General features: G+C 35.5%; 1 protein-coding gene across 2 annotated transcripts in view; it reads left to right on the top strand.

Annotated features, from left to right (window-relative positions):
- Positions 1-19,185, top strand: part of LOC150104675 (bis(5'-adenosyl)-triphosphatase ENPP4-like) — a 57,197-nt gene that overhangs the window by 25,908 nt on the left and 12,104 nt on the right. For both annotated transcript variants that reach the window (XM_090395865.1, XM_090395864.1), the window contains exon 4: positions 11,213-11,446. In XM_090395865.1, the coding sequence (XP_090251991.1) occupies positions 11,213-11,446 (234 nt within the window). The remainder of the gene's footprint in view (positions 1-11,212; positions 11,447-19,185) is intronic.

Genomic DNA, 19,185 nt, shown 5'->3' with positions numbered 1-19,185 from the left:
ATGGTGCAGATGAGCATTGCCATCCATAAAAATGAATTCTTTGGCCAATTGCAGCAGCATATGGATGAACTACAGGTTCCAAAATCTCATCGCGATACCTTTGGGCTGTTAAGGAACTGTTTCTGATAAAATAGAGATCAGTATGGCCACCTATACTTATTCCAGCCCATACCATCAAATGCCCACCTTGATGTTGGGATCTTTCACGAACAAACTGTAGATTATTTCTTGTTCCACTTTCACACCATATCAAGATACGTTAGTTGTCTGGTTGCTGACTGAACCTGGACTCGTCACTAAAAAAGTACGAGTCCAATCCTCATTTGTCCAATTGTGGTGTTCCTGTGCCCAAATTCTTCTGGCTCTTTTGTGATTTGCAGTAAGTGGAATGCAAACCATTGGTCTTCGAGCATATAAACCTATGGCATGAAGACGATTTCGTAAATTTCCCGTCTCCAGAAAGCGATTCCAAAGTAGTGAAATTACGCTTTGAGATACACAAAACACTTTAGCAATAACTTGCTGCATTTTTCCAGCTTCTAATCTACCAATACTCTTCAGCCTATGGATTCTGGGATATCATGTTTCTCTTCCATTTTTAACCAAATAATGGGTGGTAGGTAACACAAGTTTACAATTGAGGTGATAATTATGCACTGTGGAAGTGAGCACAACAAGCCATGCTTTTATACCCCCGATATGCTAATACGGCTAAGACACGTTTCGACAAGTCTTAACATGATTTTGTATGCAGTTGTGTGTTCTACACTGTTGTATGTTAAGAATATTTTAAAATAAATGTGCTACATTTGTAAATTATTTTTATAACTTTATAATTTACAAGAAAAGCAAAATATCCCCTAATTGTTTTGAGCAGTATATTTTTCATCTTCAATAAAAATTGTTCCTAAATCATGAAATAGTTAAAGTGTGTCATTGGGTCTTCATTCAAGATGCAGCTGATGTTTTCAATCTTTTTGCCTATTTTCATTGTCTTTCTCATTTTATTGCTAAGTTTTATATCAAAGTTATTACATCAGTTATTCAATTTAGTTAAAGAATACGGCAGACATATACTGAATTTGTTTAGTAGTATAACACATCATGTGTATGAAGCACTGTGATTAACTTCTCCAATTCTGATATAAGGTTTAATGCTACTTTCTATCATAATATGATCCATATAGATGAAAAATAACACTGGAAATAGTGTACACTTTTGTTACATCTCACTTCATCAAACTATCATTCTGAACTTCTTTCATTTTTGACTACTGCTTTACAACTTATATATATAGTATACATATTGCACTGCATAATGTTCCATTTATACTGTATAATGTAATGTTCCAAACAGCTATCTTCATTGCACCTTTTCAGATCTATAAAAGTTAAATATAGATTCCTATTATATTCTCATGATTTCTATGATCCTGACAACCCCTATTTAGCCTGAACCAAGCTTGCTCTTCCTCAAGTTTCTTTTCCACAATTTTTCTTATCTACTTCTGAAGTCTGCTTGCCAGACTTGAGCAAGAGTCAAAGGGAAATTCCTCTAATTCTCACATTCAGTTTTATTTCCCTTTTTTTATAGAAAGATGCTATGACAGTTCTGCCTGTCATCTGGAATTTGATATTCTGACCATGTCTTCTGAGTAGCTATTATAAAACTTTTTGAATTTCATATTTGAGCATTTCTAGTCAAATATTATCTACTGCAGCTGCCTTTCTACATTCCAGGTTTTTGATGGCTTCTACCTCAGGTACTCCTGATTGCATTCTTCTTGAATGTTTTCACCACCATGCTTTCACTGATTGTTCCATTAAGTCTTTCAAAGTAATTACTGCTGATATCTAGAACATCTTTATCTTCAGTTTTTGTGTCACATTTATTTTTATCATCTCTTCTGATTCTTTACAATATATTTTCTCCATTTCTAAGTTTCTTTCAATAGCCTCCATAATATTTAGCCACCTTCCTGAAATTTATTTTCTGTGTACTAATCAAAGTCTTCCCATGACCATTGTTTAGATAGTTTTGCACAGTGCTTCACTTTCTTACATTTTCTCTGTATAAAGAACTGCTGAGATTTACATTACTGATTATGATGTTAGGTTTCATGCTACTTATGCCATAATGTGGTTCTATATAGATGAGGAAGAGTAGTGGAATCAGTGTACACTTTTGTTTTATATCTCATTTTACATCAATTTTTCCATCTTACTCATCCTTCAACTCAGATAACATTATACAGATATAGACTACGTATTACTCTGTATAATGTTTGATTTATTCCTTATAATTGTAGCATTTTTGAAAAGATTACTCATAGCACCTTGTTATATGCTTTTTACTGGCCTGCAAATCTTAAATAAAGATCCTTGTTGTATTACTGTAATTTCTCAAATATTTGTGTTAAAGTGAAAATCTTGATCATGACAGTCCCTATATGGGCTAAATATAACTTATTCTTGTTATATTCTTGTTCACGATAAAGAGCTAAGAGGCTGTTTTTTTTCTGGCAGCGTAAATTAAGTTAAGGGGATAATAAATCCCTCATTATTTTTAAAGCCTGATACGAGACTCAGAGATCGAAATCTAAGAGTTTCATGCCAAAGAACTATCGGTGAGTCCAAGCGTAAGTCAGTACCTGGTAGTACAACACTAGGGCAACTTGGAGCAAAGGTGGAGCAAGCTCCCTCACTATCCTTAATATTTTCTCATAATGTAAAATGCAGCTCCTAGGAGATGTATTACTGTTTTACATTATGAGGAGAGGTCACTACCCAGACCGGTTTCGACCTTTATTGAGGTCTCATCAGTGAGTAGGTAGACGTGGATAATACCAAGGTTTAAGTGAGCCGAACTTAAAAATAATGAGGGATTTATTATCCCCTTAACTTGTTCAATTATTTTTAATTGAGCAAGATAACTTATTTAAGTGAGCTTAAAAAAATCTGGAGGAAGGCACTATTGCAAGCAATAATTGGTTGCTGGACAAGAAGAATATCGAGAGTGCATGGAAAGCATTTAAAAAATACTTAAATGATGCAATAATAGAATGTGTCCCAAGTGTTCGAAGAATAAATAGGGCAGGAGTGAATGGATGTGTAATCTAATTAAGCAAGAAATTCTAAAGAAAAAGGATGATGTGGAAGGAATATCATGTGCATAAGAATGATGCTAGTTAAGATAATTATAAGCAGCATGGCAGAAAAGATAAAGCATGAAACTTTTGTAACTTACTTACTTTTAATAATGGTAAGGATGGTAGTCTCATATTGGGTGTTGAAATTCATTTCCCACCTAAAGGCAATCGCAACATTTACGTCCATGATGGGAATCGGAACCTGCTGTCTGGTTGGAGAGCAAGATGTACTAACCATTTGAACATATGGACTAGCTATTTTCTTGGGCCTTACTTACTCACTAAGTAAGGCTGACTTACTCACTAAGAAGTTTTGATACAGTTTCTACTTTTCCAGGACTTTCTTTTTTTTTTTTTGAATTTTGGATTTTTCTATTCCTGCAAACAACAGCCTCACTGCACACTTGCACTCTTGCTGAATAATCAATCATTTTTTCTTCAGGTATTTTGTTCTTGTTTTCAAACTAGTATGTTTTTTCTTCGGTAATATTTGTATCATTTGATTCTTCTGCATGTTACTATATTTAGGGTATATGAGTGTTCTTTATAACACTAACTGCAAAATCTTGTCAATGTTGAGTTCTGTATTATTTAGATTTAATTAGGTATTAAATTAATTTTATATACCCACTATTTCTAAACAGTCTCAATTTCAGGTATATTTTAAATAAAGATGCTAAGAAATTATATTTTTATTTATTTATTTTTTTTATGAGGAACCATCCACAAGAGGTTGATCAATCTATAGTACTATGGATGGGCAAGAAGGACCTTGTTCACATTTATCTTGAAAAGCTGTGGATTGTATTCCTTGGGAAACACAAAATGGCACACTGTTGCATTGGCAGCAGTGAAAGGGATGAAAAGCAGGAGAAATTTGTTCTGTGAGAATGGAGATGCACTGTGAGGGAGTGTTGGTTAGTTGCTGCACATGTTTGAACTGATTTGACAGAGAGTAGGTGTATAATTGATGTTATTCTGATGAACAGCAGCCATAAAAGTGATTGTAGAAGATGTATGCAGTAAAAACTTGAACGCCTGTGTAAAAGTGAGTGAAGTGTATCAGTGAGTGGGGATCATTGATCCCCACTCACTGATACACTTATTATTAGTCCTGTTTCATCTAGAAATTACTCAGTATTCAATGGTGAGACAGATTTGTGATTTGTATGAAGTTAATAGTAGTTGTTTGGAGTTAAAGTAATGTCTTGGAAGTAAAAAAAGAAATCCTAATTTTTTGGAGGCAGAGAAGGCAGTTTTTGTAATATGTTTGTGCTAAAAGAAAGAGAGAGAGATTGAGGTTAGTATTATCCCAACAAGATAAATCTCATCATGCATGGGAATTTAGGTGTTGTCAAAAATAAGGCTGGAAGAGAAGGGTTCTCTTTTGTGTGGTATAAGACAGAGTTGTTGTTTTACTTGTATTGAAATTCACCAGATTATCCAAACCCTATTCATGAATTTTTTGATCTGTGTTTAAGGTGACAGTGGTTAGGTCTCTGGAGATTGTGGTGATTTGTGCATTGTCAGGTTTGTCAGTTGAAAGGGAAGAATGCAATGTGCTGTCATCGGCAAAACTATGTATCGGGTTTGCAGTCTGCTGGAGTAAGTCACTTATATATAAAAGGAAAGGGTGGGTGACAGAACAGAGCCTTGTGAAACCCTTACATTTGGTTGTATACTTAGAAGATAAGTAACTGTTCACCATTCATCTGAAGTGAGCATCCAGTCAGAAAGCTGGCAGTCTAACTGCAGAAGTCAGGGGGGGGTAGACCAAATAATGGGAATTTCCTTAACAGGCCTTTGTGCCAGATCCAGTTCAGAGACCTTGGAGATATCAAGGGCGACCACTCGGACTCACCAAATTTTTCCATTAATATTGGGGTATGGTCACTTGCTACTGGTTCCAAAACAGACCAAATATCAGTAATGCCCTAGATATTACTGGTAGACACCACAGTAATATCTAGGGCATCTTTTGTACCATAAGAATGAGACAGATAAGTGGGTTCTCCACTGTTGAGAGTTATTAGTCCTGTTTCATCTAGAAATTACTCAGGTTTCTCCTCTTGAATTTATTTCTGCAGAACCCCATTACAGGTGTTTGCTATTCATGTCTCCTAAGATAATGGAGTTTTCTTCAATGAGATGAGATAGGCTGGAAAGATTTGGTCCAAGTTTGTTAGGAGGATGATAATAACAATTGAATATGTTTAATGACCTTTTACTTGGTTCCAGTATTTGGATTCCTTGTATTTCAGTTCCTTCTGCTACTATGTCTAGTTCAACAATTTTTTATATACAAGTTTCAGATTAGTGTTAGAAGTCCTCCTATCTTGTTGTATGATATCATGGTTTTTAATGTTTAGTCTGCTAGTTTTCGAAGTTTGGTTTCCTAGATGCAAATAATATCAGCATCATGTTTGTCAGCTAGTAGTAATAGTTCATTTAGTATTTCTTTGCTTGCTGGAGTAACGATACCATTTAAATTACATTGGATGATATTAATATTTCTTGTAGTGGATGGAATGATTTTCTCATTTCTCAACTCTGATATCATTTCCAAATCAAGTCGTGTTGGCTGCCCCATGCACAGTAGCATAGTTATAATCACTGTAATATGTCTCCATGATGTGAAAAAAGAAATGCTGCTGTCGTAAGAAGAATGATTCTCCAGAACATGACTCACCACTGGTATTCAGCAGAAAAACCAGGAGCTACCATCAACTCCAAGTTTAATCACTGTGGCCACTACCATGACCTCTCACCTCAAGACTGGCTACACAAGAGCAATCAAGTTTAGCAATGGCAAAAAAAGTCTTTCCCATCTGCAAAATCTGTAACATCAAGGAAGCATCACCACTACATTTAGTAACTTGTATGAATATTTCTAAATGTGAACTTTATAACTCAGAAAATGTGCTGTATAAAATACATGAATTTGACCTCTATAATCTGGCGTAATAATACCATGGATAAAAAAATAAAAAAGATAAAACTTTTCCATGATATTTGTCTGTATCTGGGTGACATAGTGACAAGTGAGTAGATCACCTGTTGACTGACAGTGACAGAAGCCATACTGGTGGTCATTTATTAGCTGTCTTAGATAGTAGTTGAGTGTTGATGGCTCTTTCCATTACTTTGGAAAGAACTGGAGTAAGAGAAATTGGGCAGTAGTTTGAAGGTATTTATTTCTTTCCCTTTTTAAGGATAGGTTGTATATGAACTACTGCAGGGTCAGAGTCAACTATGGAGCACAAACCTATAGGACAATTGGAGGAATCTCATCGAGACCAGGAGACTTTTTTTTGGTATCCAATTTAAGCAAAATTCTTCTGATCTCTTTTTGGTGAAAGGACACACTGGGCATTGAGTGTAGAGTGTGTAGGATGGGTGCAAGGACATTTAACAAAATCAGCAGTACAAAAATTGGAGAAGTAGGAAGCCAGGAGATTAGTTTTTTTTCTGTGGGTGATGATGCAACAGTGTTGAAAAGAAGTTGCAGCCATTGGCTTTGGTTAGAGACCAGAATTCATGACTTCCATGTGAGTGGGATGCAAGTTTCCTGCTTTTAGCTCTTTCGAAGTCATTTTTTGCCGTGTTGATAGTTTTCTTGCAACTATTCTGGGCATTGGTATAGGTAGTATTGGTGGATGGACTTTGGATGCAAGCCAGTTATGGTATGTTTGATTCTTCTCTTGCACAGCTTTGGCAGATATGTGATAGAACCAAGGCTTAGGAGATGGGAACTTCGGGTGGAACAGGGAATAAATGTTTCCATGCCAACAAGAATTATTTTGGTAATGCATTTGGAAGAAATAATCCATCCAAGGAAATGTGGCATAGTAGTTGAGTAGATTGTCCCACTTGGCTTTCTTGTAATGCAAGTGATTGTTTTCATGCTGTTTCATAAGAAAAGAGATCAACATGAAATTGTGGTCTGAACTACCTAGACGATAGATTGACTACATTAATGGTGTACTTGGATGGCTCGTTCATGAGGAGGAGGTGCAAGATATTTGGAGAGTGGTTAGAGTTGTCTGGTATTAGGGTAGGCATGTGTACTACTGGTGTAAGGTCATTGGTGATGGTAAAAGACTCTTTCTCTCTACCTGCTTGGTCTGTGCAGTCAGAGTAGGGGAACCAATTGGTGTTGTGAACATTAAAGTCTCCAAGGAAAATGACCTCACTATTAGGAAAGTTGGATTGAAGAATAATACTGACATTTAAGAAAAGGAAATCAAAAAGTTCAGAATGGTTGAAGTGAGTAATGCTTGGAGGAGTATGAATTTGGGTTTCTGTCAGGAAAAGTAAGTGTGGTTTTGTAGACTGAAAATGGAAATCATTGAGGTCTGAAAAAGAGCCCACATACATTGGTGTATTGTATTAGGAAGATTCTGGAAAGTTTGTTGGTGACTGTATTGGTCATGCACGTTCCCTATACAGTGATAGTTAGTTTCTGCACTGGCTGGAAAAAAAATGTTTTTGTTGGGAAGTTCACAGTACTTATGATCTAATTTTTTTTGTATGTGGTTCCCACCCATGAAAGGTTATTAGTAAACCATGGCTTCTGAGTCTGGCTCCCACTGATGCGACCTCAATAAAGGTGTCGAAACCAGTCTGGGTAGTGGCCCTTCCCATAATGCATAGCATTATACATGTCCATAAGGATATATGCATTGCATTATGGGATACTAAGGCAAGTGATGAGAAGTCATTAACCTCTATATACAAGTAGCCCAGTTGCAAAGTGCCTTCACACACAAACTTTGTTTGCTGACACTTGGATAAAGGATGAAACCAAGAATATAATTTCTTGGCATCTTTAATTTATAGTTATAACCAAGTGAGTAAACTTTCAATATGTATAGTATGTTGTTAGTACGGTGCAGTGGGTTGGGGAAAGGAGAAACTTGTTTACATTTGATGTAAAAGCCTATATATTGTATTCCTTGGGAAACACATCAATGGAGAGACTGAGCAGGGATGAAAGAGGAGGAGGAAAATAAACTTGTTCTGTGGGCTTCAAGGTATACTGTGAAGGGATGTTAGGTGGCAGCTGCATGCTTTCAATGGATTTAGTACTGAGTGGAGAAATTATTGATGTTATTTCAGATGAACATTTGCCATGGAAACATTTACAGACTACACATATTGCAGAAACCAATCAATTAATCAATATAATTGCCTTCCTCTGTATTGAGTTAAGCATTTTGAGGAAGCTCTTAGGTGGCCCCACTCCAAATGTGAGAGCAGTATTCAATAGCTGGGTAGATTTGTGATTTATATAAGGTTAACAGCTGTTCAAAGGTGAAGTAACTTCTTAAATGAAAGAGAAATCCTAGTTTTTTAGATCTTGCCTTTAAATTTGAGTGTTGTCAAAAATAATTCTCTGAGAAAATGGTTCTGTTTTTTTTTTTTTTGTGAGAAGATAGAACTGGGTTTTACTTCCATGCATATTAAATTTGAATAATTCAAAGATATCAGGGGGAAATTAGATTTTGTTAATTTGAGTGTTTATTAGCAGTACATTAATAAATAAAGACATGACATAGAAACTAACCATTATTTCTGTATTTTTAGGGATGTTATTTTTTTAATTAGTGATTTGAAATGGACAGAATATTTTTCTTAAAGTTGAGGAGTTGTCAGTAAGGGAGACAAGGGACTTAGAGATGACTGTTGAGCAAGTGTTTAAGTAGGACTGGACTGTCTGTGCTATCAACTATAGAGCATAGGGGAATATTTGATTTGTGGAATTTAGGTACTCCATAAATATGGAGTGGTTTAACATGAACCAGTTTTATTTTGTTGATGGTTTCTTTGGACCAAAAAGTCTTTTTTTTTTTTTCAATAATTTGCATACTTTTTTCTTTTGAGATATATGGGGGTGTCGATCAATAATTTGGTAAATAGAACTGTCACTTAGGTGATCCTGCATGTTTTTTTTTTTTTTTTTTTTATCCTCTTCATTTGTGATTATGGCATTACTTTTATCAGCTTTAGTAATCACAATATTTTTATTCTTATATAACTTATTTAAAGCAGCTATTTCATTCTGTGGTATATTACTTTTAGGTGGTTAGATATTTTTAGGTTGCTAGCTATTTCTAAATACATATTATTGGCGATTGAAGGTGAAAAATTGTAGATACTCTATTCTATGTTCATAATTTCTAGTTTTGGAACTTATTTAGATTAACAGTGAAGTTATGGTCAATACCGAGCGCATCATTAGCGCTTATTCTGTAAGTATTTGTGACAATAAATTTATGACCATGTGATCTCATTGAAGTTGTGGTCAGAGCATAGTACGTTAGTGCTGATGTAGGATTTCAAATTTCTTCAAGTGTCTGCTTTTAACTTTTGAGAATTATTTTTGGCAAAACTTCAAAGATGTGATACAGGCCAATCCACATTTCAGGATTTAATACATTAAATAGTTAATGTAAAGCTGTTATAGTGCTGTTTACTTCTTTTTTACCACTGTAATACTTCTTTTTTACAACATTAGCAGGTGCCAAATTAGGATCTTTAGGTTAAAAATATTCCTAATCTTTTGTCCATTACAATTTGAATTGTTTCACTTACTCATTGTCACATGTTAACTGTAACATGTAATGCACTTTGAAGATGCTGGTTTGAAATCCAGCAAAATATAAGCCAGTTAATAAACATTTTTTTTTATAATTCAGTTGGTTTGGTGTTATAATACCATTAAAGTAAGTTATGGATCACAGTACTAAAAGTTATCTTGAGATCTTCAGTTCCTGTACATTTACTTCTACACTAACCTTTGGAATGTACAATTGGGTAAAATTTACTTTAAATAGTAATAAAATTAGAGACTGCAAAATCTAATCAACATACTCTGAAGTGCCAAACAGCAGAGTGTGATTCTTGGTTTAATCCTTTATCCAAGTGTAAGCAAACAAAGTTTGCACATGAAGTATCTTCATAACTGGGCTCCTTGTATATAGTGGATCATGATCACATCAATTGTCTCAGTATTTCATAATGCAAGTGCGCACACGCACACCCACCCACCCTTTTAGATGTGTACAAGGGCAGGTGGACTGGAAAGTTCTGATAAACACCTAGAACAAAAATTATATTAAAGCAGCTGATATAACCACAAGAAAGAACATATCTTAAAACCCTTTAACCCCCTTTGTTTCATCAAATTATAATAATTTATTCTTTTTCTTTTAGGATATATAAGAAGACATAAAATTGATTAATTTTGTTCTGGGTTCTTTCAGAACAAATTAGAACTTTCCAGTCCCCCCCCCCCATATAATGCCATAAATATAATGCAATTATAGGAGTTTCGACCTTTATTGAGGTTTCATCAGTGGGAGCCAGAGCCAGAAGAGATATCAAGATTGAAGTAATGCAGAAGTCATATATTTCCCCATATACAAGTAGTGCAAGGGTGCATCACATTATTAAAATACTCTGAATCAGAGATATATGTTGAAAAAACTTTCAACATTAAGGTATATTTTTCAACTTGAATTTTAAGAGATGCCATATAAATTTATGGTGAACCAGTATCATAATGTAGCCAGCGTATGAAAATTGGATGTACCCTAATTAGTAGCATATTGTTATTAATTCAGCAATTCATTAATTATGTCACTTTTTTGAGAACCTTTTTTTACTTATTCCACCATATTGAGAAAATTCCGTATTTTTACATGTAGTTTTTTCTTTAGTTTCTGAATAAATTTGCTTCTATTTTTGTAATTACAATTAATAATGTCACTTCTATAGTTTGAAATAATAATTCAATTCATTTCATATTAACAGCTTTTTTTTTAATATGGTAAGGTGTTGTTTCTAGTCTGAAAAGTGCAGATTTTCAGACCAGAAAAGCTGAATTTTTCTTTTATAGTTCCCCCTCACCTCACCTTAACTGATATCCTTCCCTCTTCCAAGATTATTATTATTATTTATTTATTTTCATCTTCTGATTATTTGTAAACTCTTATGGGAACATAACTAAAAATTTAATGCATGCAAAACATTCAAATTTGGATCATCTATTTTATTTTCAGTGGGACAACATGGATATAATAATAGCCTTCTCTCTATGCATCCAGTTTTTATTGCATATGGACCTGCCTTTAAAAAGAATTATACAGCATCACCATTTGATAATATTGACTTGTATCCATTGATGTGTTACCTTTTGGACATAGGTCCATATCCCAGTGATGGTTTACTTGGGCATGTTTGGCAGTTATTAGAAAGTGAGCACTCTGGCATCTTCACCTTTGCATGGTCTATGGGTGAGTGTAGTGTTTTTATAATTAATAGTGAAAGTGGCATGTCAAGTCAGTTGTTTACTTTTTTTTATATAATGAACAGTTGCAAGGCATTGCTCTAATTCATTTTTTCTTCCCCATTCAAGAGACTATAGAGTGCTATAATCTCTTATAAATAGTGTTAAATCCATACTTACATTTAACAAAAGTGACAAAAAAATGGAGCTTTGTATGTAATGTTAGAAAAATGGATGTGTTTTTATTAGGATGAGAAATGGAAATATATTTACAAGAATGAAAATGTAAGAAGAAGAGAAACAAAATGGAGAAGCAAATAGGCAGAGGTGACTAGAATCTCAAAGGACTACAAACTAAACTAAAACTACAGAATACTCTTTTTATTCCAAAATAATAAATTCATTTGGAAGTTTTGTATTCCTGTCAGCAAACCTTTGAATACAATACTGCAAACCAGATCATTTCATTAAAAATCTTATCACTGATAGTGAAGCATTTTCTACAACATGGTTCTTTCAATCTTAGGACTGGATTATTCACCTTTAGTGAAGTGCAAGGAACCACTTACCATTCATATTTTCCCATATGATCAGAGATACTTCATATGAAATAGCCTCACATTGTCATGCAAGATATCTAACCTAAGTCACCTTTGCCTCCATTTTGAAGTTTTATTTTGCAGTTTATATGGCTTTGCTTTTTTACATTATTTGCTGTATTTTCTCAAAGTACATGCTGACCTTCTTGCTAGTAACTTTTGGTGTTTCCTTCTTTCCTCAACTACCTCTTTAACTCTTAAGTCCACCGTTCAACAACTTAAGTCCTTAGATTGTTCCATGAAGTTTTGATTTTTCTCTCCTTTCAGAGTCTGCCACTGAGTCTCCAAGGTTTGTTTTTGATTTCGTACTGATTTTTTTCTGAATAATATGAGTGGTAATAATCAGTTACATGAGGAGTACAAAGAGCAAGCAAGGAAGGTGACTTGCTTGGTAAGGGTTGCAAAAGTGCAGCATGAGTAGCAGTTAGCAATTGAGACTCAAAGGAATCCTAGGGAGTGTTTTTTGATATGTGGCCAGTAGAAGGGAGAATGATTATGGGACGATGATGTTAATCAATGATAATGGGAGGATGATGTTGGTCAGTGATAATGGAAAAATTGATGAACACTGAGGAGGAGGATATAGTAGAGGTGTTGAGCAGTTAATTTAAGTATGTGATTGTAACATAATGGCAAACTTGAGGGATAATGCAGTAGGAATGGGAGAGGAACCACTGATGGTGAGTGAGCAGGAGGTATAAGGTAATTGAGTAAACAAGGCCATGAGATGATGGCATACCACCATGTGTCTTGAGGGAATGTTCCAGGGAGTTAAAACAGCTTTAACTTACCTTTTTAATACGAGTCTTAGATTGGTCCAAGTTCTAAAGGAGTTGAAAGAGAGCAAAAGTATTTCGCTTCATAAAGATGGTTGGTAATAAGACTAAAGTTTCAAATTATAGGTCAATCTGTTTGTCTGAAGTTGTGGTCAAGGTGTTGGAGAAGCGAGTGACAACAAGGATTCAGAACATGGATTGACTGCAGCAGAATTCTCTTTAAATGACCACATGGATTTGCAAAAGGAAGATTTTTGAAAGGATGCCAAAAAATTATATATTCTCGGTTTAATCCTTTATCCAAGTGTAGGCAAACAGAAGGTGTTTGCACATGAAGTATCTTTACGACTAGACTACTTATATATAGTGGCTAATGACTTCACATCAATTGCCTTAGTATCCCATAATGCAAAGCACCCCCCCTTTCAGATATGTATAATACTAAGCATTATAGGAAGGACCATTATCCAGAATTGTTTTGATCTTTATTGAGGTCTCATCAGTGAGAGCCAGACCTAGAAGAGATACCAAGGTTGAAATGCTAAGGCAATTCATGTGTAGTCATTTGCCTCTATATACAAGTAGTCCAGTCATGAAGATACTTCATGTGCAAACACTGTTTGCTTACACTTGGTTCAAGGGTTAAGCCAAAAATATAATTTCTTGGCATTTTTAATTTAAAGGAAGACTGTGTTTTAGTAATCTGCTTACTTTTTATAACAAGTGACAAATGCATTGGACAAGGGGGGGATGCATATAGAGTAGTATATTTAGATTTTGAAAAGGCCTTTGATAGATTGCCACATGACAAGCTAGTAGTTAAATTGGAACAGATGAGGTTCGATGGTAGATTAATGCATTGGATTGGAGATTGGCTGTCACTCTCCCATACATAACCTATTGATAGGTATCAGCAGGTTGTATGTGGGGAAGTAATATCCTAGAAGAGGAAAGTCACTACTGGTGTGCTTCAGGGTTCTGTTTTGGGCCATTATTATTTAATTTATATGTAAATGACATTGGAAAGGGCTTAAATTATGATACAAAGTTGTTTGCAAATGATGCAAAATTGAGGAGAGTTATGAGAAGTAGAGCAGATGTTGTAGCCTTTCAAGAAGACTTGAATAGACTGAATGGGTCTGTGGGGATGTTGGTTTAATGTAGCAAAGTGTAATGTTTTAAAATTTGAGATGCAGAGATTGGATGTAGGGATTGGTGGGGATATCTTAGAGGGGGGTAGAGGAGACGGGGGATAGGTACTTGAAATTTTATGGACATTTTACTAAAACTGTGAGGACAACATCAGATTATGGGAATGGTGCAGAGAACACTGACATGTAGAGGTAAGGATGTTATATGGTTCTATTGTACAAGGCTTTGATCAGGCTGCATATGGATTCCTGTACACAGATTGGTCACCTGGTTTCTAAAAGGATGAAGAGATATTGGAAAGGGATCAGAAACAATTGACTAAGGTGGTTTTTAGTCTCTGTAATGTTGAGTATGAAGACAGATTGAGAGAGAGAATGCAAGCTGCAGAGCCTACTGGATAGAAGGAAGAGGGGATATGATCGAAACATATAAATTAATAAGGGATAATTACCAGATTAATATTGATGAGATTTTTCTTAGAATGTCTGGAGATAAGCAAGAGGTTGAGGAGTAGATTTTTTGGCATGGAGAATTATGGGTGATTGGAATGCACTGCCTGGAAGTGTGGTGAGTGCAGAGACAGTGAATGCATTTAAGTCAAGGTATGATGAGATGTGTGTGTGTGTGTGTGTGTGTGTGTGTGTGAGAGAGAGAGAGAGAGAGAGAGAAAAAGAGTGGAACTTCCTGCAATGAGTCTCTTGATTCTATGGAGATCTGAAGAAAATAATATTTGTATATTTGAGTCTGTGATTTACTTCTGAAAACCATTCAACTTTGATTCTTTTTAAATATCTTCAGTAGATATTTTTATTTTCAGTATGGAATTCAATTTTAGTCTTTGCAAAACTAAATGGTGATCACTTCCTGTTTCAAATCCTCTGTATACTGTTGTGTCCCAAACCAGTGCAGATATTGCTTTGAACAATGACAATAATACTTTTCACATTTCTTGTATCTTCTCCCTCTATGTAAGTTTGTGCACATCTTTATGTTGGAACATAGTAATGAGTAGGCCATGTTCTGAAAAAGAAATCCAGCAAGTAGTTACGATTATTATTATTAGCTTTGCTCTTTTCTCCAAATTTTCCAAAAACATTCCTATATACCTGATGGGATTCATTTCCTACTCTGCTGTCTTTTGTCATCTGCCTTTTCTGATGACTTGAAGAATTCCTCATTATCTTCCTTAGCAGAACCTTATGTGGAACAATAGGCACACATAAGTTACATTGTCTGATTCCTATTTTCATGTTTGTTCACATAATCCTACTTAAAATTGCCTACCATTTAAGATTATCTTCATGTTTAGCATTGAATTCTATATCTGCTCCTTCCTTTTCCTGATCGTTATTTCCTAAATATAACATCTTGTAGTTGTTGCTTAGAAGAGTTGACTGCCTCCCCCCCCCTGTTTTGGTAACAGGTTTCCACTACTTCTCTGTTTGTACTTATAACATTGATGGTGACCACCTTGAATTGTGATGTTGAGTTGGAGCTTGTTTCAGTAACACTTTTCATTCTGGTTCTCTGAAGAAAACTGCAATGCTTGTTTAACCTGGCAATGCCCCAGTCAACATGATGTTTCCTCTTGTACCATCTTTTGGTTTAAGCCAGTAGTTTAATTTAGTTGGCTGAATCCCAAATTGCCACTCCATCTTCATTCTTTCAGTATCTAGGTGGATACCTATTAATGGGATGCATCAAGAGAACATTAGGTTAGAAGCCTCAGTCAGTTCTCCATATTTCTTGAAAGATTATGTGGTGGTTTCCTCCCAGTTATCTAGCCTTTATCCTTAAGTGATCCCAGAAAATGGATCAATATTTCACAAACACATAACTTATTACAAACTGTTGGCTTTTTTTTTAATTTTTTTTATACAAAAGTACTACCCTTTGTTAGAGTTCTTTGAATAAAGTAAATTTATCACAAACATGATACTGCACTTTTCACAAAGACTGGAAATATTGGCAATTAAAAATTTATCTCTGAACAGTTTCAAACTAATGTATGTTAATAATTAGGAGCCTATGAATGTGATATATATTTGGTCATATGTGCACGCTGTAATAATTTTCTTTGTTTAACTAGTGCTGGGTTCAAGAACATACATATGCCTATAACTTTTCATTTATTATTATTTTCTAGATCTCCACAGCGTTAGAAGACTCTTTGTGGGAGGTCAAAGCTCACTGATCAAAATAATGCCTATCATAACTTGTCTTAAACATTCAATGTTGGAGCATTTGCCTCCCACTCTGGTAATACATTCCATTTATTCACAACATGCTATGTACAAAAAATAAATCTTATTTTCACTTCCTTATTCACATGATCTTTGTGTAGTTTCCAGGAAAGACTTCTTGTTCTTCCACTGCTTCTTACTCTATGCAGTAATTCCCTTATATCTATCTGCTAAGCTCCTGGCATCTGATATCTCAGTCATATATCACCTCTTCTCTTCTTATCTACCAAGCTTAGCAGAAGTTCACTTAATCTGTTCTCACACTTAACATTCCATGTTCCAAGATAGTCTTAGTTTCATGCCGATACCCCCCCCCCCCATCTAATGCTTTCCTATCTCCCATATAACCAGGTGACTGGATCTGTGCAGACTTCTGCTGATTAAAGCCTTATATAGAGGAATTATCATCCCCTCATCAGAATTATTTGTATTATAGAAAAAATTTTCTGTAACCTTTACAGGTTTTGTAGTATTCATGTCCTGAACTGCAACTCCCTAGTATAATAAACCTGGCTTCATCTTCTTTAGCCAGAGTACGTTAGTTGACACTTAACAAAATTAAAGTGATATCTGTATTCTTTGGCTCAATGGCTATTCAAATCTTCTAGCAGCACCATCACATCAGAGCTTCTTGCCATTGTTCTTCCAAATTTAACGTCATCAGGAAATAACTGGATATCTCTTCTCAAACTGTTGTTATTATTATTATTAGTAGTAGTAATAGTATTAGTATGGGCAACTCCAAGGAGTCAGAATCATCAAGGGAGGCCCTAAACATCATGTCAAGAACTATCCAACATTTGCACAGTATCTGTCATACTTTGCTTCGAACTCATTCACAGTCATAGTACCCACAATAGATCCTCTGGTCTCTGGATCCTCTTAACCTCCTCCTCATGGCCAAGAAACCCTGACACCCAGATCTGCGTGCAGTAGTCAAGATGGGGTCTTATCAAGGCTCAGTAATCTTCATGTCTCTGCTCGTCAAAGTATTCTTCAGTAACCAAGTGATCTGACGAGTTGCTTTAGCCATTTTTGCTATGTGTCCCCCTAAACTGGGCCCTGAGCAGGATGGGCGAAGCACATCAGGAATATCATTACTCCTGGTAGGGCCTCCCAAGGCGTGAAGGCCATCCCACTATGCCCAGCTAATGCTAGCAGGCAAAGACAGAAGAGGAGACGGATGCCATCTGTCTTAATTTACTGCCCATTAGACATTTATGGTGAAGGATTTAACACAGCATACCATGCCCGCTCGGATGTCACCTGGTTCAACAAGGTCCCCCATTGCTATTTGGTAGCAGCTCCAGGGGTGGCAATGAGAAGTTAACAACTGGCACTACCACTATCACTGACAAAAATAATGAAAAAACTGTAATCCAGATTCAGACTCCCCAACCATTTAATGACCGGAACTTGGAATATTAGGACTCTACTACAATCAGGTCAACTCAAATTACTACAGCACAAACTAAAAAGATATGAATGGACTGTTATGGGACTTTGTGAAATTCGATGGCCCAAAACAGGAGAGCTATCAACAGATGAAGGACATTTGCTTCTTTACTCTGGATGTGATTGCACGGAAAAGAAGGTGTCGGGTTTTTGATACACAAATCATCACGAAATTCCATCATGGAATTCAATCCTATCAATAGCAGACTTGCTTTAGTCCGCTTAAGAGGTAAACCACTCAATATCACATCATACAGGTCTATGCACCAACCACAGGCCACGAGGACTCCGAAGTAGAGGAGTTTCATGGTCAACTTAATGCAACAATCACTGGAGCGAATAGAAAAGACCTTTTGTACAGGGCGATTGGAATGCCAAAATTTGAACAGACATCAGTAAGGATTTTCTTCCATTTGTCGGACCATATGGCTATGGGGAGACAAACGAAAGAGGTTTTGAATTGATCAATTTTGCCTCACAAAATGAACTCACCATTACTAACACTCTATTTCCCCATAAACCTTCCAGAAGATGGACATGGACTTCCCCTGATGGTAAAACACACAACCAAATCGACTTTATCCTTTAAGCACAAAATTTAAAAACTCCATTAAACCTCACAAGAACCAGATCATTTCCTGGAGCTGACATTGGCAGTGACCACAATATGGTCATCACAACTGTGAATATGAAAATGAGGGAAATATTACCTACAAAATCAATTCGTAAAAGATATAATATAGAAAAAATTAAAAGAACCAAATAAATATATTCTATAAATACAATTGAAACAAATTTTTGACACAAGCTTCAAAAAATATAATAATATTGAATCTAAAACCCAATACTTCTCACAAAAGATAACTGAGACAGCTGAAGAAATTCTTGGATACGAAAGGAAAGTCAAAAAGCCATGGATAACCAAAAATATTTTGGACCTATGCGCCGAAAGAAGAAATTTGATCTCATATTAATAGTGGTGATAATAGAGAACAGTATAAAAATATTACCAAGATTATTAAAAAAGAAATCAAACATGCTAGAAACTTATGGATACTAGATGAATGCAAAAATATAGAAGAGGACTTAAATAAAAATAATCCTAAAATGCTTTTCAAATTATTAATAAGTTAACCAAATCTTGTACTGCAATTAATTGGGATATTGAAGATGGAACTCTTATCACGGATAACCAGAAAATAGTTGATAGATGGAAATGTTATGCAACCAAGCTTTTTCAAAATAACCCCCCCATCCTTTCAACTGACTGACGATATTTTGGACGGAATTTTGCCAGGAGGTTCAGAGGAAGGAGATTACCCGATATTAAAAGAAGTCATTCCAGCAGTTAGCTCCTGAAAAATAGAAAAATCACCGGGAATTGATGGTCTTACAATGGAACTGATACGCGAAGGAGGTGACATCATAGACACCTTGCTAAATTTATTCCAGGATGTATGGAACACAGAGACTTGGCCTTCTGATTGACGGACTTCTGTCCTTGTACCTATTCCTAAAAAG

The sequence above is a fragment of the Typopeltis vanoorti genome, chromosome 7 (assembly GCF_054136105.1).
Source record: "Typopeltis vanoorti isolate ZY-2024b chromosome 7, IOZ_Tvanoo_1.0, whole genome shotgun sequence".
Taxonomy (NCBI): domain Eukaryota; kingdom Metazoa; phylum Arthropoda; class Arachnida; order Uropygi; family Thelyphonidae; genus Typopeltis; species Typopeltis vanoorti.
Note: the sequence above shows the minus strand (reverse complement) of the source record. Positions and strands in the feature narration are given on the sequence as shown.